The 22,632-nt window shown below is 46.3% G+C and overlaps 2 protein-coding genes across 4 annotated transcripts in view; one reads left to right on the top strand and one right to left on the bottom strand.

Moving 5' to 3' along the window:
* bmp2k (BMP2 inducible kinase) overlaps positions 1-12,232 on the top strand; it is a 45,132-nt gene extending 32,900 nt beyond the window's left edge. Inside the window, exons 14-16 of one of the 2 annotated variants that reach the window (XM_069683641.1) lie at positions 1,279-1,442; positions 2,055-2,162; positions 10,107-12,232. In XM_069683641.1, the coding sequence (XP_069539742.1) occupies positions 1,279-1,442; positions 2,055-2,162; positions 10,107-11,536 (1,702 nt within the window). In that variant the 3' untranslated portion in view covers positions 11,537-12,232. Of the gene's footprint in view, positions 1-1,275; positions 1,443-2,054; positions 2,163-10,106 lie in introns of both variants that reach the window. The other variant, XM_069683640.1, reaches the window with a different exon arrangement.
* A 620-nt stretch (positions 12,233-12,852) lies between these two features.
* Positions 12,853-21,202, bottom strand: paqr3a (progestin and adipoQ receptor family member IIIa). Of its 2 annotated transcripts, XM_069683642.1 has the most exons (8): positions 21,070-21,202; positions 19,909-20,140; positions 19,051-19,213; positions 18,107-18,262; positions 15,932-16,129; positions 15,508-15,598; positions 15,082-15,262; positions 12,853-14,629 (listed from the first exon to the last, which is right to left on the bottom strand). In XM_069683642.1, exons 1-7 carry the CDS (start codon positions 21,128-21,130, stop codon positions 15,120-15,122), a joined length of 1,044 nt encoding a protein of 347 aa, XP_069539743.1. In that variant the 5' UTR covers positions 21,131-21,202; the 3' UTR covers positions 12,853-14,629; positions 15,082-15,119. The 2 variants fall into 2 exon arrangements, with proteins under 2 accessions (XP_069539743.1, XP_069539744.1); XM_069683643.1 differs by lacking the exon at positions 18,107-18,262.
* Positions 21,203-22,632: the final 1,430 nt, after the last annotated feature.

Here is a 22,632-nt window from a genome sequence, read left to right as displayed (position 1 = left end):
TAGTTTATATGGACATGAAAACTGCATTCATCTGGTATTTTTTAATTTTGCAATAAGTATCGCAGAACAAACAAAAAGATATTGCTATTATGTATGTTTTTTTTTCCAATATCATGCAGCCCTAGTGTGTGAAATAAAACTGAGTACTCGACCAATCAGAAACGATCAGCACTGCAGGCCTTGGACCTTTGGAAAATACTCCCACCCCCAAGCAGGGACTTTTCAGGGGGTAAGTCGACTACCCTGGAACTACATTTAGACCCTGGTTCCTGCAGTTCCTGGGGAAAGTTCCTGCTGTCAAAAAGCACCTTTTATCATATTGTTGACAGAGCTCGAAATTGCGACCATTTTATGTAATAATAGCAGGTACACATCATTATTTTACATGGATGTGTAAAGCCCCAGTGGCGGTGCTGTTTTTCAATGTATATGGTGGTTGTGGTGCTCCTTAAATTTCGGTGGGTCCTCACTGTTTGAAGTTGGGAGCAAAAGTGCTACCAAGTGGAAACGTTAATTCCGAGCCCTGGTCGACCCTTTTTCTTTGCGGGAACTCTGTCCAGGGACCAGGAACTCTTTTGAGTAACTTCACAAGTTTTCACCACAGAGGGCAGGGTTTCAGTCCTTAGGCATTATGACATTTTTATTTTACACCCTAAAAGTTCCTACTCAGAAGTACAGGAACTTTGGGGGAGGGCCTTACAGTGCTGAACTTTCTGATTAGTCGATGACTTGCAGCGTTTAATTTAGCCACTATTTTTAGAAATCTGCAGCCACAAAGCCGCAGGTTTTGTTTAATTTACTGTTGGACACATCAGCAGAGTTACAGGAGCAGACCTGTGATAGAAAGCTCACAACCACACCTGACGTTACACACACACTGATGCCTGTGTGTCTCTGTAGAAGCATCATCGCTGCTCACAAAGACAACGTGTCAAGGCAGCCTTTTCTTACGTCAGCAGACTGATCTGCAGAGTCTTCACAGGTCTTTGATAACAGGTGGTTTATTACAGGTGGTTAATCACAGGTGGTTAATCACTGGTGGTTTATTACAGGTGGTTAATCACAGGTGGTTAATCACAGGTGGTTAATCACTGGTGGTTAATCGCAGGCTGAAGGGACCTTTAAGTTCCTGGTCCTCTGGATGACAACAGGACAGAGAAACGTCCTCCCGTTTAGTGTGAACCTCACAGCCTCTCTGTCTCATTGGCTGATGATATGTGTGCCTGAGGGGATTTTCACCTGTGTGATGTCATCCCTGTTGTTGTGTGTCCACAGCAGAAACCCCCTGCTGGCCTCAGACAGGGTCACCCCCCCGTCTCAGAGCTGCAGCGTGGTCAGTAACCCTCCCGACATGTCGGGCTGGAACCCGTTTGGAGAGGACAACTTCTCCAAGCTGACGGAGGAGGAGCTGATCGACCGCGAGTTCGACCTGCTCAGAGCAAGCAAGTGACCCCCCCCGTCATTATCTCACATTACATATTATATCTATTAACAGGGTTCATGTGTGTGACTGACGTGTTTCTGATACTGAGGAGAAATCATTTAAAGGCTGTGAGGGTGCTTTCTTTAGCACTTCCTTTGAACAGAGACGTTGTCTTTATTGTTTATTTGAATGATTAATCATTTGACAATAATTCTCTCTGTCGATCATTAATGGATCTGCTGTTTGTTCTATAAAATGTCAAATGTCTTATTGTGTCCACGACCAGAAATATTCAGTCCACGGAAAAATAAGGACAGAAACAAACTGGAATCAGAAGACGATGATTTATTTTCTGATCAAATATCTTAAAGTACAGTGACATACCTTGGATCTCTGGATGTCTAATACACAACCTGAGTTATTTAGGGCGTGTTATTGCTGTAACAAACATTGAATCATATCTGTTCCTTTATGTGATCGTGTGACTGGTGATGAATAAAGCTGATCAGTACTCGATGAATCAAACATCCAGAGACGTCCTGACAGTTTAAAGGATGCAGCAGTCAGCATGGAGGCTTTCTGTCTCTTGATGCTGTAGTAAATGTTGTGACCTCTGACCTTCCTCTCACAGAGAAGCCGGTGGAGAGAGCAGCCAGTGTGGACATGGACCGCCCCCCGCCTGCTAAGCCCCTCCCCCCTGAGGACCTGTTCGGCTCCGTCCCGTTTGTGGCCAGCGCAGGCAAGTCTTAGAGGAGTCTCTGCTGTGAGGACCCAACACTGTGGAGCCACCTGACCCCCCCGACCCCCCTCTGACCCCTTCAGCTCCTCTGTTCCCACCTGAGACCCCCCCCCCCCCCCCCCCCCACGACTAAGAACCAATGCTGAGTCAGGTTTGTGTGTGTCAGTGTGAGTCTGCAGGTCTGTGTCTGAGAGGTGAGGGAGGGTCCTGCTTCATCGTAGATATAATGAACAACCTGCTGGAGGGTTTCTACCTTTATGCAAACAGGCTGCAGGAGGTGTCAGAGCACTCACTGTGTCAGGGTTCGATTCCCTGTCTGCATCAAACAGTAACACATTAAGAGGACACACTCCTGGTGAGGAGGAACTTCCTCCTGACTGAGTCCGACAGAGATCGCAGCTGGAGGAAGTTTGTGTTCAGTCGCCACCGAAAGCAATAAAACATCTCTAGAGACGAATCACATGCTGAAACATGATGAGGGCTGATGATGAGGAGGAGTCTGATTGCACACACACAGGACGTCACAGGTCACAGGTCAAACACAACTCAACAGAGGATAATTAAACACCACTCAGATGTCATGAGTCCTAAACTTCATGTCTCATCTCTTTATAGGTCTCTGATATCAGAGGAACGGAAACGTGTCAAAATCATGAACTTTGTCTTAAACAGAGTCCACGTGAACTCAAAATACAGACCCCCCCTCTGCTGGAGAAGCAGTCTGTGATCTGAAAGGAGCAGTCTGTGATCTGAAAGGAGCAGTCTGTGAGGAGCAGTCTGTGATCTTAGAGGAGCAGTCTGTGATCTGAAAGGAGCAGTCTGTGATCTTAGAGGAGCAGTCTGTGATCTTAGAGGAGCAGTCTGTGATCTTAGAGGAGCAGTCTGTAGATCTGAAAGGAGCAGTCTGTGATCTGAAAGGAGCAGTCTGTGATCTTAGAGGAGCAGTCTGTGATCTTAGAGGAGCAGTCTGTGATCTTAGAGGAGCAGTCTGTGATCTGAAAGGAGCAGTCTGTGAGGAGCAGTCTGTGATCTTAGAGGAGCAGTCTGTAGATCTTAGAGGAGCAGTCTGTGATCTTAGAGGAGCAGTCTGTGATCTTAGAGGAGCAGTCTGTGATCATAGAGGAGCAGTCTGTGAGGAGCAGTCTGTGATCTTAGAGGAGCAGTCTGTGATCTTAGAGGAGCAGTCTGTGATCTTAGAGGAGCAGTCTGTGATCTGAAAGGAGCAGTCTGTGATCATAGAGGAGCAGTCTGTGAGGAGCAGTCTGTGATCTTAGAGGAGCAGTCTGTAGATCTTAAAGGAGCAGTCTGTTGATCTTAGAGGAGCAGTCTGTGAGGAGCAGTCTGTGATCTTAGAGGAGCAGTCTGTGATCTTAGAGGAGCAGTCTGTGATCTGAAAGGAGCAGTCTGTGATCTGAAAGGAGCAGTCTGTGATCTTAGAGGAGCAGTCTGTGATCTGAAAGGAGCAGTCTGTGATCTTAGAGGAGCAGTCTGTGATCTTAGAGGAGCAGTCTGTGATCTTAAAGGAGCAGTCTGTGATCTGAGAGGAGCAGTCTGTGATCTTAGAGGAGCAGTCTGTGATCTGAAAGGAGCAGTCTGTGATCTTAAAGGAGCAGTCTGTGATCTGAGAGGAGCAGTCTGTGATCTTAGAGGAGCAGTCTGTGATCTGAAAGGAGCAGTCTGTGATCTTAGAGGAGCAGTCTGTGATCTTAGAGGAGCAGTCTGTGATCTTAGAGGAGCAGTCTGTGATCTTAGAGGAGCTGTCTGTAGAGTGTAGTGGCCTCTAGTGGTGACATACTATGAACTGCTCCCTCAGCGTCCTCTTCGAGCGTGTCGGAGAACCTGTGGTGGCCTTGAAATCCATAATAAATCAAATATGTTAAACAATAATGAAATATATTAATATAAGGCCCTCTGTAGAGAGAGCGTTTGTTTTGTCAGCTCTGGGCTCCTGTAGAAACATGGCCGTCTGCGTGGACCACACATGAATTTAAAGATTCTAAGATAACAAAAACAGGAAGTTTGTTCTTGTTCTTGAAGTCGATTATATTCCATCTCTGGGCCTTGAGGTAATTTATTTGATGTCCTTATTAATTTGGTAAAACAACATAAATTGCAGCTCTCACATCCTCATGACACCACCTGAGCCCAGTTACTGATTCACTCCAGTGAACACTTGAACGTCTCTTCGCTGTTTGTTCACATTTCAACATGGTCGCCCTCTTCAGCCTGTAAACTGAAGTACACAGACTCAACCTGCACAGTGTTTTAGTATCAGGACGAGGCCTCAGATGTTTCTGTGTGGACACTTTAAATCCTCTCTAACAGACCTGATGATGAGCTCTCAGCCTGCCTGAGCTCTCAGCCTCTCTGACAGACCTGATGATGAGCTCTCAGCCTCTCTGACAGACCTGATGATGAGCTCTCAGCCTCTCTGACAGACCTGATGATGAGCTCTCAGCCTCTCTGACAGACCTGATGATGAGCTCTCAGCCTCTCTGACAGACCTGATGATGAGCTCTCAGCCTGCCTGAGCTCTCAGCCTCTCTAACAATGTGAATATGAGCCTGCAGGACTTCATGTTGGTGGCAGCAATAAGCTCTGTGCCTCTGTGCTCTTCCTGCTCTCTAATGTGAATCTGTGACGTTTTCTAGGCGCTTTAGAGACGCTGTTTGTATCTCTGACACTATATTTAATGATAAACAGCATCAACATGAACACTTAGACATTTACAGGAGGGAGAGGAGGTCTTTTTTATCTCTACAGTGACGCCATCTCTGTGTCCTCACACATGCGGGCTTCATGCAGGTTAGAGTAGAATAAACAACATACAGATGCAATATAACCTCTGAGCACTTGAATGTAGGTGTGGAAACATTTAATAGTCTTCATTTGTTAAAAGGAAATAAAATTGGATCAAAAGAGAAACCAAATAAACCAAAAGAAACAGACTGAGGGGACTTTAGAGCCAGAGAGGCGACGTGGCTCTGAGCTTGTTCCTGCAGGCTGGCATGAAGAAATCACACACTGATTTTGGATCAGCCTTTAGCTTCCTGTGTTTGTGCCATCACCGTGTCCCACGGTTACTACAGTGGTTAAATCTCAGTGCGCAGACACACCTCTGCAGCATGGATCTGTCTCTGTGGTCCCAACAGACGTGTTTGATCCTCTGATTTCATGTCTCTCTCACTTCCTGTAAAAACGTGTCTGAGGACTTTGCTTAAAGTGCGTCCTCTCAAACAGTTGAGCTTCTCACTGTGTTCACGTCCGTCTATAAAACACTGAACAGGCTGAAACTATGTGAGAGACACATGAGGTGAGGTCAGCCTGAAATATTGGAGCTGAATCAAACTGACAGGTACGCAGGTGTTCTTTGATCAGCAGTCTGAGCGGGATGTTAAAGGTGTGTCTGCACATTCAGATTAAACTGTTCTGAACGTTTTTTAAACATTTTAAAGTGTTTGTTTTTGATGCACGCTGCCTCTGACACACCTGGTACATTTACCTGTAGTTATCTTGAGCACACTGTCTGATGGCACGTTCATACTCCATACAATCCTGAAGGGCTGTATGATGGTTAACCCTCGCTGTGCTGCGTCTCCGCCTTACAGCAGCAAGTGAGACTGAACCATGTGACTCATCGTGCACACATGAAGCACACACACACACACACACACGTTAGGACTGATGTATAACACGGTGAGATGTAAGTCATGTGATTTAGCTGCAGGTAAGTTAAGATGCTTGTGTTCATGCTCACTTCACTGCCTGCTTCATTTCAGTTCAGTGTTTGTGTTATTCATGTAGCGAGACAGCCATGTCAGAAACATGTCTCATGTGTACTGGTGGAAGAATATTTAACATGTGAACCATCCAAGCCAAAAATCAGACAGAAAGGGACGAGCAGCCGCTCGGCACGTTTATTTAAAGTGTGAGGACAGAAAGTCCCGACAGAGACTTTAAGAGACTTTAAGATGTTTTTAAGTTTTCTTTGCTTCTCATCATCTTTATCTGTTAGCTTTACATCCTCTGCTGGAAGCCTCATCAAAGTGTCAGAGCTGCTACGGAGACATTCGTACTGTTCGACTCTGTAAAGGTCCTGTATCATCCTGTGAGTGTGAATGTATCTTTACAGAATGTTACTGATAATAAAACACGTTCAAAATCCACATTCACTTTGGTTCCTTCTTTAATAAGTTAGAGTCTCTCCACCACTACACACCAGGTGTTCCTGTCCACATGGCTGTCTCTGTCTGTCAGTACGCTCGGCAGGTATCGACGTAGAGCAGGAAGTGATGGGCTGAACAACAGACAGCGTGTGTGCTGGACAAACAGCTGGTTCAAACATGAGCAGCTCAGAGACGCGTGACGTCAACATGATGGCTCATGTTAAAGTCCTGATGATGATGATGATGATGATGATGATGAAGAGGCTCGGAGCTGATTACAGTTGATCTGATTTAGATGAACTCGGTGTCTGTCGTGTCTCTGAGCCTGCACTGTTTAACTCTATTTAACGATGAGTCAGACTCACAGCTGCAATGATCAACTGTTTATTTGTTCATTATTAATCAACTATTTTAAACATGATTCATCAGATAAATTGAGTCATTTTCCAAGAAGAACGAGTCAAACTTCTCTGTGATCCAGTTTCTGACATTTTACAGACAAAAAGGATCAAAGAAGTAAAAAATCAACCGACAGGTCAAACGCGTCTCAGAAATCATGAAAGAAAAGTATAAATCTTTTGTCATTTTCAAATTGAATCATCAGAATAATCGTCAGGTGAACGAGGAGCTGATGAAATGTTGAAGGCGACCGCCTGCTTTGAACAGAAGTTTAATGTTTAACTTTTATTACAAAAAGCTGCTTTTACTCACCGACTGTTCTTTCATCTGTTTCATGTTCCAGTTTGTGATTTCAATTCAAAGGAGCTTTATTAACAACACGTTTACATCAAAGTGTCAAAGAAAGAAATACAAATAAAGCTCAATAAAGTGCGTGCGTGTGTGTGTGTGTGTGTGTGTGTGTGTGTCTGTGTCTGTGTGTGTGTGAAATAAATGATAGAATTGATCAGAGCAGCGTCACAGCTGCTGATGACGAAACGTGTTTGTTTCTAATGTCGCTGAAGTCAAGTTCATAAGACGTCATCACTTTATTCACTGTGACCGACACAGTCAGGTATTCAAGTGATGAAACAAGAAGGATATAAGCTACATACTGTCTGTATGAACACATATACAGTGTTTATACACTGCTCAAAAAAATGAAGGGAATACTTAATCGTCACAGTATAACAGCAAGTCAGTTAAACTTCAGGGATATCAATCTGTCCATCTAGGAAGCACAAGTGATTGTGAATCAGTTTCACCTGCTGTGGTGCAAATTAAAGAGACACCAGGTGCAATGGAGAGGCAAAGGCAACACAACCCCCACAAAGGGAATGTTTTGCATGTGGTGGCCACAGACAGCTGCTCTCTCCTGATACTGACTGACTGATTCTTCTTTAGTTTTGTGTTCTGCTCGTGTCCTTGTCACTACTGGTCGCATGAGGCGGTACCTGCAGCCCAATCAGGTTGCACAGGTAGTCCAGCTCCTCCAGGATGGCACATCCATACGTGCTGTTTCTCCCAGCACAGTCTCAAGAGCATGGAGGAGGTACCAGGAGACCGGTTGTTACACGAGGAGAGCTGGACAGGGCCGTAGCAGGGCATCAACCCAGCAGCAGGACCGATATTTGCTACTTTGTGCGCGGAGGAACAAGAGGAGCACTGCCAGAGCCCTACAACATGACCTCCAGCAGGCGACTGGCCTGCATGTTTCTGACCAAACTGTCAGAAACAGACTCCATGAGGGCGGCATGAGGGCTGACGTCCTCTAATGGGACCTGTGCTCACAGCCCAGCACCGTGCAGCTCCATTAGCATTTGCCAGAGAACACCAGAATTGGCAGGTCCGCCATTGGTGCCCCGTTCTCTTCACAGATGAGAGCAGGTTCACGCTGAGCACATGTGACAGACGTGAAAGAGTCTGGAGATGCCGTGGTGAACGTTATGCTGCCTGTAACATCATCCAGCATGACCGGTTTGGCGGTGGGTAAGTCTGAGGAGGCATTTCCTTGGAGGGCCGCACAGACCTCCATGTCATAGCCAGTGGTACCCTGACTGCTGTTAGGTACCAGGACGACATCCTCCAAGCACTTGTTAGACCTCATGGAGGTGCAGTGGGCCCTGGGTTCCTCCTGGTGCAGGACAATGCCCGGCCTCATGTGGCCAGAGTGTGTAGGCAGTGCCTGGTTGATGAAGGCATTGATGCCATTGACTGGCCCTCTCACTCCCCTGACCTAAATCCAACTGAGCACCTATGGGACATTATGTGTCGGTGCATCAGACGCCGCCAAGTACCGCCACAGACTGTTCAGGAGCTCACTGATGCCCTGATCCAGGTCTGGGAGGAGATCCCCCAGGACACCATCCCCCGACTCATCAGGAGCATGCCCAGACGTTGTTGGGAGTGCATACGGGCACGTGGGGGCCATACACACTACTGAGTCACATCATAAGTTGCCATGACGACATTCACACAAGTTGGATCAGCCTGTGATTTCAATGTTTTACTCTGATTTTGGGCGTGATTTTGAATCCAACCCTCGATGGGCTGATGATTTTGGTTTCCATCGACCAACATCAGTGAAGATTTTCAACTTGAATTATACGTTCATCAAGATCTGATGTTTGATTTAAGTGTTCCCTTAATTTTTCTGAGCAGTGTATTTAAATGTCTTAATCAGAAAACTTGTTTCTCACCTGAGAGGCTGAAAAAAGGAGGCTTTGCTTCCTGATGACTTTTGAAGACTTTTAATTCTTTCAAAGTCATTCTGATCCGTTTATCTGGTTGGTGATAAAACTGGCATCATTTGTCTCTGTGGTGTAAACGTCTGCAGATCGAGTCTCTGCTGCTGCGTGAGGTCAGAGTCTCAGCTCAGACGAGAGAACCATCACAGTTGTGTCTCCACTGTCCTGCGTCTAACACTGATCAGACGAGCATGTCATCCCTCAGATTCCCCCAAACAAACATGGTCCGAACACGTGTGGTCAGCGTGAGGTCTGCTCTCCTGATTAAAGTGAGAGATGTGAGAGTGAGATGTTTGAGTGAGCGAGAGCGAGAGCGAGAGCGAGAGAGAGGTGGACATGATGACCGTTTAATCTGGGAGCAGACGCAGACCTCCACATCTTTCTCTTCATCCTGAACCACGAGCTTCAGTCTGTCTCACTTCCTGCCAGTGTGGACGGCTGCAGACGTGTTCAGAGCGGGGGGGTCCTCTCTCTCTCTCTAATGTGGAGCTCCTCTGAGGGGAACAATAGAGTTGGCTCCTTGTGAATGGAACAGTGTATACTCAGTATAATTGGAGACTGTCCACTCGCTAATGAGGCTAATTATTAAGTTGTTTCTATGCAAATCATTGGGAAATAAATTTACACACGATTTTTCTGTAAATGCCAAATCTGCAGAAGAATGAATCGAAGTGCAGAACAAAGCTTTAGATGATTGACAGCTGATATCACCAAGAGATTTAAGTTTAAAGTCTCTAAGCTCCTCCTCTTATCGCCGGGTCAGGGCAGCTTTCAGACCATATTGACTTCTGAGGTCTCTCCTTCACGGCTCCTTCTGCTTCACTTTGAGACAAACTGTTGGGATTTCTATTTGAGGACTTCCAAACTTAAGCCGAGTAATCCCCATTTCAGTAAATCCACATATTACAGAGGCGTTGTTAGAGGATAAACACTTTGACTTCTGTCATCACGAGTCTCCTTCTGTCCCTCATCATCTTCTTTTTTAAACATCTGGACAGTCTAAGCTTTAAACTTGAAATGTACGCTGAGGGGACTTTGAGAATACCTGAAGGCTGGTTGTCCTTTAACTGTCACCTCTGTGTTTGTCTCTGCAGGAGCTGATGTGATGAAGACTGAGCCGACCAGTGAGGAAGTCAGCGCTCCTGCTCCGGTCTCAGCTCCTGCAGAGGCTCTGCAGCTGCCGGCCGCCGTAAAGGAGCACAAATCAGGCAGAAAGAGCCACCGGTCAGGTGAAGAGTCCGACAGCGACTTTGAATCCGACCCTCCCTCACCAAAGAGCAGCGAGGACGAGGAGCAGGAGGAGGAGGAAGGCCTGAACAGTGAGCACGGTGAGGACACTGAGCCGGAGATTTCAGGGCAGCATCCTCTGCTGATGGACTCTGAAGAGGAGGGAGATGAGGATGAAGACAAGCACAGCTCAGACTCAGACTTGGACCGCAGCAAGGTGAAGAGTCAATCAAAGAAAGCTGCGGCAGGTAAAGCAGCTTCAGACTCCACGAGGAGGAGTCCTCAGGAGGACTCTGGGACGACTCTGATCACTCCTCCGGAGTCGCCCAGCAGGGTGAGAGCTGCTCCAGCTCAGGATGTTGTGGATGTGTTTGGTGCTGTTCCCTTCCTGGGAGGAGCCTCACCTGTCGGGCCTCAAGAAAATGCCGACATCTTTGCCGAAGCGCCTTTCAGGCAGGTCAGCCAGGAGCAGCGAGCTGCCGACGACTTTGATGTTTTTACCAAAGCGCCGTTCACCAGGAATCTGTCCAGGTCAGGAAAGAGCAGTGGTGACGTTCCCATGGGCCAGACGCCGCCCGTCTCTCCTGAGAGCATCGACATTTTCGGCTTCTCTCCCTTCCAGCCCGGCTCCACAGATCCTCCTCCCACCACCTCCAGGAGTGCAGAGGACATCTTCCGGTCGTCCTTTGAGGAGTCTTCGAGCCCTCAGCAGCAGAGGCTGAAGCAGCGCAGCCTCCAGAAGCTCTCGTCACGCCAGAGAAAAACCAAGCAGGAGCCCACATCAGGCGGCAGCAACGGAAAACGGCACCACGGTACGCCAACCGGAGGACGCAAGACCAACAAGCCGACGTACCGCACTCCTGAGCGAGTTCGTAGGCACAAGAAGGTCGGCCGCAGAGATTCGCAGAGCAGCAACGAGTTCCTGAGCACGTCGGACTCTAAAGAGAACATCAGCGTGGATATAACCATGGCTGAAGGGACGGACAAAGGAGCCTCTCTGCAGGGAGACGAGGCGGTCTTAGACCCGTTTGGAGCCAAACCGTTCCACCCTCAGGACGGCAGCCGGTACCAAGGATTCACCGACCCCCGGAGCGACATGAGCACAGCCAACGGCAAGGCCTGGACAAGTTCCCTTCACGCTGCTCTGGGAGAAAGTAACATGATGGATGACTTCGGGGCGGTGCCCTTCACAGAGATGGTCGACCACAGTGGACCTCAGCAGCAGCAGCAGCCTCCGCCCTCACAGCCGCTGGAGCTCGACCCGTTCGGAGCCGCACCGTTTCCCTCCAAGCAGTGACTCTTCCTGAACCTTCCCGACACTCACCTGAGCTTTCTTTGGCTTTATCCAATCAAGAAACAAGAAGCTAACCATGAGCTAACTTTTCCTTTTAAGATATTTTAATCCGTTTGAATGACTCCTGTGGAGGGTGAGGGATGTTCCACATATCTGTTTGAAGCCTTCAATGCTGCATCCTAACGCTCTGAAAGATGTCTGAACCACTTGAACATCGTACTGTGATCTGAAGCTTCATGTCTGACTCGCTGCATTACGCTCTTTCTAGCTGCCTTCTGTTTTTAGCACCACTAAGCCTTACCTGAGCGGGACTCCGCCTCGCTGCACAGTACCTCTGAAGCCTCCACACAGTCGCCTGCGTCGGCCTCTCGTGTCGGAGGACTCGTTTGGGAGTCGGCCGTAACCACTCTGTTTGTCCTTTAGACCTCCTCTATGCAGAATCACAGTAGTCTTCATGCAGCCGAGCCGCTTGTTTTAACACTTTGAACACTAGAAGGGATGAATTTTTAAAAATCTGTTCTCCGGGTCGGGTTTGAAGTTCGGCTCTGAACTGTTTCCTTTGTTCGAGCAGTGAGCGTCGCTGTAAGAACGGATAACTTTCTTTTTTATTGAGTAACAACTCGACACGTTCTGTTCAAGTGAGGAAGAAATAAAACGGATCAAGTCTACGTTTGTGTTTAACGACAGAAACGCACCAGCTGCCCCAGTGTCTCGTCCAAGTTTGTTCTTTTTCAGAATATTAATCATTAAAAACAAACACCTTCAGGTCAAAGGTCACAGTGCTCTCAATACTTACGCCTGTGTTTGTCAGCCCCGCCCTCAGTCGAGGTTGTGTGAAACACGTGGATCTCTTTCTTGCTGAGGAAGACCATTAGCTTAGCTTAGCATAATGACTGGAAACGGGGGGGAACCACTAGCCTAGGTGTTTGAAATCAGCATACCAGCACCTGTGACGCTCAACAAGCTTCTGGGTTTCTTATTTTTTCTTGAGGGATTTTTGTGACAGATTTCTTCGTGGCTCTAAAGACTCGAGCATGTTACAGCAAAGTTAGCATTAATGCAAAAATGACTTCAAATGTTATTTGACATGTAAATAAGAGCAGTGGTTCAAAACGAGCCCTGAACTGACCAACCTACAGCACAGACCCTCGTTCGAGTACATCGTGTCTCGGCGTCCTGATCGCACAGCTGTGTCTAATGAAACACGTCAAGGACAGATCTCAGTCTCAGTGTGACTTACAGATGCATATAAATAATACGTGTCCGTGCAGCTGGAGGGGGACGCTTTAAAAGCCCTTTTACACATTGTAAACTGTACATGTTCATTTTATTTAAAGTTCAGCAGTTTGATTCCTCAGATATGAAAAGTGGAGATACAAAGAGTCTGAGCTGGTGTCAGAGAGAGCCTCAGAGAGCGGCTTCATCAGGAACCACTTCAAACAGAAACACAGTCACTTTAAAATAAGACAAACACTGAAACATCTGCCGTCCTGACATGACGAAGCTGAAGCAGGGATTCATGTCCTGCTCACACACCTGAACACGAGACAATGACAGAAACCTTAAAAACAACAGTTGACCTTTGACATTGCACATCACCCTGAACCAGCTGGAGGAGGAGTTACTGTGAGAGTTTACTGATGGAGGAAGATCTTCTCTGCAGTCACAATCTGAACGTTCTGAATGTTAATCAGTGCTTTAGCTAGAACTAGTTTTAACCTGATACTAACGCCCACATGTAGAGGGCGCTCTTTAAATAGAGAGGCTGATTACTGCTGCAACACCTTAAAAAAACAGGAAGTTAAAACAGACATAAAAAACAAAACGGGTGCTGTGTTTGAAATGCTGCACTTCACCAGCAGCACAGCCTGATGTGGCCTAAATGTAGTCTGTAGTGTGCAAACTAAAGCTAAATGTGCAGTACGCCAGAAACACCCCGATGTCGTACTGATTCAGAGAAACTCTCCAGTATGTATCCGACCCGTCTACCTCGCCTACTGTATCCCACAATGCACAGCGCTCTTAGCGGGCTGTTGTTTACTTCCACCTGGCGTTGCATAAGACAAAATACATGTGAACTGCTCCGTACTACAGACTACTGCCGGAAACAGGAAGCAGGAAGCAGGAAGCAGGAAGCAGAATCCGATTTCGTGTTTGACATCGTTACTGAGCGTTTATGTTTTACTGTTAATACGCAGTGAAGGTTCAGAGGCGCACAGGAACTCCTTTTGTCCTTTAGACCCCAAATGTGTGAATATTGTGAGCATGGTTAAAAGAAGATTAAAGTTTAGTGTTGGTTTAAACTAAGGCTGTCACTAGCGCCCCCTGGAGGCCGAGCTGCTCAGCTGAAAGTCAGCAGCTTTATAAGAACTGCCTTTAACAGTTTAAAAGAGAACAATAATAAAATCAGAAAGTGAAGCAGAGAGACAGCACGGTTATCAATAACCTGATCAGTCTGAAACAAACACTGTTAGCTCTATTAAACAGTGAAGGAGGATCACTTTGAGCCTCTTTGGTTCCTCTGATGACAGATACAGGTACGTTTATATCAGGTGATCCTCGCGCTCACAAACACGTTCGTGTCCGGAACACAAAGATTCACCTGGTTTTGCTCCAACACGTCATCAGTGCACACTGAAGTCTAACTCAAACCCTTTAAACCTGCGGTGGAATCCATGTTAGTGAGCACGTCTCTGACCAGTGTTTGACAGGCGCTTACATTCCAGTTCAGTGATAGGATCTGAATGTGTGCAGATCGACACTGTGTGTCAGAGCGCACACACCTCAAACACCTGCTCCCCTCTGAAGCTCGCTTTACTTCAAAATGCTAAATGCTATGAGAACAAACCTGCAGCCTGACCCGTCTGCGCAGCCTGATCCGTCTGCGCAGCCGAGTCTCAAAGTTTCAGAGTCTTTAAAGTTTGTTCGTACGATCAGGAGGTCGTGTCCGGACACGTTACCTCCACCCTGCAGGTCACAGGTCTGATTCCCGTGTGCACACTTGCGCTCAGGTGGAGGTTTTGTGGTGGTGGTTTTGAGTGTGTCCATGGAGTGTTCACCAGTGCATGCTGGGAAACACTGCAGCCATTTACCGACCTACAGAGAGAAACACACAAATCCAGAATAACAATAAACATCACTTCAGGTGAGTGCTGAACCTCTGAACTCCGACTGTCGGTTTCTGAAAGCTTCAATCACTTATTGACGGTTCCTGATACTTAGTCAGCTGCTTGTGTTTAGACAACATTTAAAAGTTAGATTTCCTCCGTCACAGAGAGACACAGGTGAGACACAGGTGAGACACAGGTGAGACTGAGCAGCCTGTCATCACAAACATGAACAGCAGGTCTCTGTGAGAACGTTAACAACATGCTGAAATCTGGTGTTTCCTGGTCGGGAGGGAAAACTGAATTTATACCTAAACAAGTTATTTTAAGTTTTAGATTAGTTGTTACAAATAGACCCCCTCTGTGAGTCTGCTCGAGCCGCCCCCCCGATCTGAAGCTGAAGTACAAACTGTCCTCATGTAGCTTTAAAGCTCTGCTCACAGGAGAGGAGAGAGGTGGACCCGGCGTGCTGCGGTGGATCAGGCGTGTTGTGGAGCGTCGGGGCACGGCTGGCTGTGTCTGTACGCCATGATGAAACAGGACGACTGGTGCCACCAGTAAAACATCAGCACCAGCAGCAGGTGCCACACCTGGTGACTGGAGCCCAGGTAGTTCAGCTGACCTGAAGACACAGCACAGAGGAAGTTAAACCAGCTGACCAGGTGTGAGGTGATCACAGCAGAAACATGAACAGTGTCTGACGTCATCATCACTCTGCAGCATCGTTACAGCAGCTCAGGAGAACACCTGACAATCCTCGAGGACACGCACAGGCACACACAGGCACACACACACACGCGCGCACACACACTTCATTGTTTCATAAATCCTGATCCTGAAAAGAAGCATGGAGAAAAAAGGACTCACCTGGGAAGTAGCGTTCAGGAACCTTTGAAACGTAGAAGATGAGCGCCAACACGGCGATGAAGTACATGCCCAGGACCCGAGGGACGAACGCCTGAGGGGAAAGAACATTCATGAATCAACCGCTCGGGCGAAGCGCCGCGTGCAGAGAGCAACTTACGGCACGTTACCGCAGCAACAGATACATCAACGCCACGGCAGCAGATATAACATTACAGTGATGATGATGATGATGATGATGATGATGCTCCACTCAGATATCAAACTGTTTATTTAAATATGAAAGGTTCAAACAGCGCCACAAATACAGAGTCAACGCGCTGAATGAACACAGAAACAACCTGTTAGTGCTCACCTGTACCTGCTCACCTGTACCAGCTCGGAGGAGGAGTGTTCTGATGAAAAAGGTAAAGGTGTAGGTGCTCACCTGTACGAGCTCGGAGGAGAACCCCCCGGTGAGGCAGATCCAGTGCACGGTGGGGACGAGGCCGTATCCGGCCACGGAGCAGAAGATGAGCGAGCGCAGCTGCTTCCACTGCTTGCTGAGGTAGTGAGGGTGAATCTGAGCGAAGAACACAGCCAGGATCATCGCCAGGACCGTCACCAGGTACACCTGCCGCCAGTACTGCAGGGACACAGGGGTCAAAGGTCACGTCACAGCAAACATTCATGTGATATCTAACACTGAATGACTCTCTAACGCCGCGGGCTCAGATCAGGTTGTTAGAGTCTGTTATTATTCACTCACTCATTAGTTGTCTTGTTTTCAGCACTTTAATAAGTGAACTGAATCGAACACTGGCTCCTTCTTGAACATGAACTTTAAATCTTTCGGTTTTAAACTGCAGAACAGACGAGGACCACACCGAAGGCTTCACATGAGCATCTTCATTTTACAGACTCCTTCATTAAGACATTATTGGTGTCGAGGTTTTTAACTGTCTGTGCTTCACTGAAGGGTTTGTCTTTAATACACTAACCCACAGTTTGTCCAACAGCGTACGGCTGCGTTTATCTGCACCTGTCTCCTGACTCTGGTCTGCAGTTATAATCAGACCCACACTGCGTCCTGTGTGTGATTTAAACTTGTATAAGAAAGTGTTCACAGTCTGGACCGTCTCCGTCCCTTCTGTCCGTGTGTGTGGATCCAGGCCTCCGTCCAGTCACACGTCCTCCTCTAACGAGTCCTGCTGAATTTCACAGTGAATAAATTTGCACCCAGAACAAGGCCCCGCTCTGCTCCAGCCAATTTTAAGCTCCTCTCCTCACAGACACCGTGTTCTCTCCTCCAAATCTGCATCTCTAAAACACTCAGCGAGACGAGACTTTCAACAGCTAAATATAAAATCAGTTTTCCTTCAGGGACTTGGCGTGCCACAGGAGTGGAGCCACCCAGAAGCGGAGCCCGAGTCTTGGCAGGGACGGGGGCCCCTTCGCTGAGACGGCTCCCAGACTTGCGAACGTCATATGGTGGGGAACAGGAGTGACGGACCGCTCCGTGAACGCAGCCATCTGGTTTGGGCTGGAGCAGATTTCAGCTGCGTTCTGGGGGCAAAATAAGCCGAAGCTTCCAACATGCGGGGGAAAGCGAACAGTGAGGAGCTCAGCCAAATACTTGAGCAGGAAAAAGAGATGAAAAAACAGAAGAGGAGATGGTGGTGGGCGGCTGGAATAAGGAAGCGAACAGGCTTGTGTCATCAGAGGCGGGTTTCCAAACGGCGAGCAGCAAAGGTGTCGTGTTGCTTCTTCACCAGGAACAATGAGTCAATGAGCAGAGCCAGACTGAGCTGCTTTATTCAATTACTGAGGAGGACAGCTAGAAGCCTCCAGGGAGACGCTCTCACACATTTACATGTCATTATTATAACATTACTATTAGATTATATAGAGCAGATATATATAGAGAGATTATAACAGTTACATTAACCTGCATCCTCTGAATATCTCCTCTCTGCTCCCATCATCTCATGGACGCACGTACAGGAAGGATTTCCTCACGCAGACACACTTTACACTGTGACACATGAACCACAAACCTTCAGCATTCAGCTTTAACTCATGTAAGCGCCACTTTGTTCTGTTGTTGGCGTCTCCTCCTGTATTTCCGTCACTGTGACGCCTACAGTTCCCTGAGTGGGATCCATAACATCTGATGAGCTGAGGGTTGTCTGATGTACCAGCTCTGCTTTCAGCACAAGAAACTAAATCTCTGAATTAGCCTGCAGATCCGGTCGACCAATCAGGGCTGACCTGCAGGCTCAGAGCAGCTTGTTTTTAACAGACAGACAGCCGCTCACTTTCTTCCTGTTTACATGTGATGATCGACTCACAGAGAGTCAGACCTGAAATAAAAACTGCTCTTTGATAATCTGTTTAACTCACTGGTTTATCAGTGACGTGTGTGAACTCCACTGCAGCCTGGAGCTCGCAGTGTTAGCAGTGATTAACAGACTGACAGCTGTCTCACATGAACATGTTCTCTGCAGGTCTAAAGTGCATCCACTCATCTGCAACTTCCATTTTAATTTTAGTCAGAATTATTACTTCAAAGTCTGGCAGCATGAACACACCACTCCTCTGTGCAGTCTGGAGGGAAACTCACATTATTGCAGTAGAAGGTGTAGAAGACTCCGGGGACGTAGCAGCCCAGGATGCCGATGGAGATCCCTGCGTAGTCCAGAGCCATCCAGCGGCGGCTGGTCTTCTCCGAGCGGTGGCAGCAGAACAGGTGATAACCCACCGAGCACAGCATGCACAGCTGAGGACGAGGGGAGACGAGGGGAGACGAGGGGAGGACAGTCAGGTTTATGACAGGAGGATGACGTGAACAACCAGATAACAAGAAGAACTACATTATGATTCAACGAGAGGTGATTCTTCTGAATATTCAGCCTTTTTTCAGACTCTGATGTTCAGGCTCAGAGCGGCCAACTGCTGGACTCATTATCTTCATTTGTGGAGAAGAACTGCCAATATTTTGGAAGAGGTCTGATGTCCTTCTGTAGACACTGAGATGAAGGTAACACCAGGAAATTACCACATATTCAGTTTCCAAGATATTTGGCTCATTTGAAATCAGCACATTGCTCAACACACGGAGAGAGCGTGCTGAGACTGAACCTGGAGCACCGAACACGACGTGAAAGAAATCCTGCTGAGTCACCTGGGATACGAAATTAATCCTTATTTTGATTCTTAATTAACAGAGGAACGGGATGTTCAGAACGTCACGCCCATGTTTGAGTTCAGGGTTCGTCTTTAGAAAGATGTGATACTTCAACAATCTGTAGTGAGTGTGAACATGTCCACAGTATTTAACGAGGTGTGAAGCACTCAGAGGACAGGCTCACTTTATACCCCCCCTCATGAAAGTCTACTAACCAGCACCACAATCGAAACGCTGCGTCTCTACTGTCATCCAGAGCTGCTCGTGCCAGAATAAAACACTGTTTATGTTACAAGACCCTAAAATATTTGCTCTGTGTCAGATGGAAGACGTATTTGTACCAGCCGTCATATCTGAAGTAAACTGGTCCACTCCTGTACCTGGAAGCAGAAGAGTCCGATGGAGTAGATGACGTAGTCCTCTCTGGAGGCGCCGACGGCCGGCAGCACTGACGACATGTTGTACACCCCGACGCAGAAGAAGAGCAGGAAGCCCAACAGATGGCTCCAGATATTCACCGTCTCATTGGACAGGATGAAGAGGCTGCAGAGGATTTACAAACTTTACCACCATCACTGAGATAAACACGATTTTACTACAGAGATGTGAAACAGTCTTTAAATCCAAACATCTACATGATAAACGAACATGCAGGGAGTCAGCATTCAAATGTATTTAGTGTAATTAGCTGTGACTGACTGACTTATTATTTATGTATTTATTCAGGATCCCATCAGTTATTACCTCAGTATCATATCCTTCCTTGGATCCATACAACAGAATCCAAGACAAAACACTCATTATTAAAGGGATCAATCTATCTTTTTTTTATTGATTTGTATAGAAAAGGATGTGAAACAACGGAGGGAAAGTTGTGGGCCCAGAGAAAGAGAAAATGTTCTCCTCCACCTCTGCAGCTGTTCAAACGTCTCATTATAAACGTGGTTTTGCAGTTTCAGTTTGTCTGAAAGCCTGAAAAATATTGTTCTTTTTTTATATTCAGGAAGCACGTTTTCAATTAATGAAAATAATGTTTAGTCTGCACTGACTTCAGAGTGCACCGAGAGAAAACGCTCCTCCTGCAGTATTAAAACAGAATTAAGTAAAACAACTCACTGAAAATCACAAACTCAAGAAACATGGCTGCTCATCATCTAAGCCAGATTCATGCAGCCATGGGACAGAACCTGTCTCAGTATGAAGCTTATTTCTGTCTTACACAAAAGCCTGCTGCTCACCTTTTGATGCAGAGTCTGGAGGGCAGGTAGGCTCTGTATCCGTCTGTGATGTACGGGTTCTCCCTCAGAAACCCTGGGATCTGTTCATACGTGTACAGTCTGATACCTCTGGGCACCAGCACGGGCCAGTACTGATACCCTCCCAGCTCGATGTAGTGGGAGGTCTGGCCGCTCTTTTGGACTTTCTGAGGCATGGCTGGACCGGAGGAGCCTGCTTTAGTCAGACCTGAAGCTGAGAAGTCACATCCACATTAGATCAAATTGCTGCTGTCGCCTTACATAACAAGTCTAATTAAATATCACAGAATAGTTGACCAAATAACTGCTGTGACTACAGAGCTGAAGCATTTCTGAACTAAAGCCACTGTTTCATTATTCTTATTAATAAGTAACTGTAAGTTTATGATATCCTGAATTGAACAAAAGAGAGAGATGTTGCAGAAGCTAGTGGTGAACGCAGATTATCGACATATTCTCTGTTTAAAACATAGTCCACGAGGTAATATTAGCTAGGACACATTATTTTGCGGCAGCCAGCGTCCTGCCTTCTAATAAATCCCATGTTACGTTTACTATATCTAGTTCGTCCTAAAATTATGGAACAAATCTAATGCCAAACTCCATTCACAAATATGGCCATTTTCGACTTTACGAGCCAGCAAACATGAACGCTAAAACATGGCTAAAAAGTATTTTAAAGAAGCTACATGATCTTTTTTAATCCAGTCAGCATCTCATTTCCCAACATTATTTATCAGTAAAGGTCAAATATCAAGAAAAGTCCCACTTCCAGTCTTTCCTTACCAAAACTCGATTGGCTAAATTTACATTAACAGTTAATAACACACTGTAGAGGGCGGCGGCGAGCACTGTATCAACGACCACAAAAGTTGTGATTTTGTTGACATAGCGGTCGCGCTTACTAAGTTATTATAAGCCGACTAAGACAAAAGAATCAACTGAACAAAGTAACGTATTAATCCAAGTCTTATCAGATCAGCGTAAGTCATATAACAAGTCATTGGTAAACAAACAGAATGTTCAAAGCAGTTTGGCAACTGGTGGCTAATTACAGCCTAAGCTCTTGTCTAAACAGGCTAACTTACAGGCTAGCTAACGTACCGCTTTGTGTAGAGACAAATAAACTCCCAACAAACTCACCTTTTAATTTAGTGTATGTGCAGTTTGTGCCATTTTGAGGCTTATAATACGTACTTCTCATTTGTACACATATATCAGTCTTAAATTAAAAACAACTCAATGGTTATCAAGTTTCGGCTACAACATCTTCCAAATCATCACTGACGTCATCAGTAAAGGACCCCTTCAGTGTGCCCGAAGACTGCCTGAGTAAAAAAACAACAACCTCCCCAACAAATCTGACAAAACGATCAGGGTAACAAACCAGACTGTGACTCCTTGATGAATACGGTGGGATGTGGCTAAAAGTTCATAGCGATTATGACATAACTTCCAGACTATTTACTCATAATCAGAATCAGCTTTATTGGCCAGGTATGTACACATACAAGGAATTTGACTCTGGTCTAACTTCGCTCTACATGTACAAGCATTAAACAATAATAATAAACTGAAAAACTAGAAGCCTACGTTAAACATTTAACTAATATGTACATGCTACCAGAGACAATAGTGCACTGATGAAGAGTGCTGAGGATTATGTGCTAATTATAATGATGTTACAGGTGACATGAGGGAGATAGTTTGCAGTGCTTACGGTAAAAACAGCGTGCATAGAGTCGTGTCAGATGAGGGATGATATTTACATGATTAAAGGTGTGTCCATACAATGAGCTGAACAGTCTTATTTACAGGTACAGTGGATGTTTGTTAGTTTGTTCTGATGCTCTGTGACTGTTCATCAGAGTGACGGCCTGTGGGAACAAACTGTCCCTGTGTCTGGATGTTTTGGCGTACAGTGCTCTGTAACGCCTGCTGGATGGGAGGAGTTTAAACTGTTTGTACATATATGTATATATATATATATACATATACATATATATCTATATATCAGTTTCACAGAGAAGGCTTAAGCCTAGTCTAAAATGCCTGTTTGAGCTGTCTTAACTTAAAGCGACTTGCACAGACTTATCTTAAAGTAGTCATAGACTCAGCCCATTCTGGATTAAACTAAGCTGATGGCAAGAGGGAAGGTTAGAGTTACTCTGGGACTAAATTAGCTTAAATGAATCCTTTAAAGAGGCAGGTTTAACTTCTGCTTCGAACAGTTTGTGAAGAAGCATGGACTATTCTGAATATCTAAATGAAGACAGACATGCACCTCAGAGGCCAGCCAGACGAGTACTTGTGGATAAGTGTGATCGCAGTGCTGCACAGCTACCTGAAGCTGCACTCCCGATCCTCCAACGGAAGCTCAGGTGTGCCCATGGCTGAGGCCGCAGTGACCAACAAGGACTTACATACAGAGATGCTTTTACACTGAAGCACAACCAGAAGAGATTTAAATATGGAGCGTCTTCATTCTGGATTAGTTTACTTTTAAAAGTTGTAATAGTGTGCAGCAATATGAAACGAGTGAGGAAATGAAGGCCGTCTGAAGATGTAGTTTGTGTTGATTAAAATCCTCCATCAGAAGCAATAAACTCATTTGGTCCTCAGGATGAAAGAAGAATAAAGACTGACTCTCCTTCTCTCGCTCAGTGAACGCTGTCTGGCTTTTACTTCCACTTACCGGATGGTTTG

This window comes from Semicossyphus pulcher, unplaced genomic scaffold (assembly GCF_022749685.1).
Source record: "Semicossyphus pulcher isolate SPU_LCO1_2020_fin unplaced genomic scaffold, fSemPul1.0.p SCAF_6, whole genome shotgun sequence".
Taxonomy (NCBI): domain Eukaryota; kingdom Metazoa; phylum Chordata; class Actinopteri; order Labriformes; family Labridae; genus Semicossyphus; species Semicossyphus pulcher.
The sequence above is the reverse complement of the archived record's forward strand: the minus strand, read 5'-3'. Positions and strand labels throughout refer to the sequence as shown.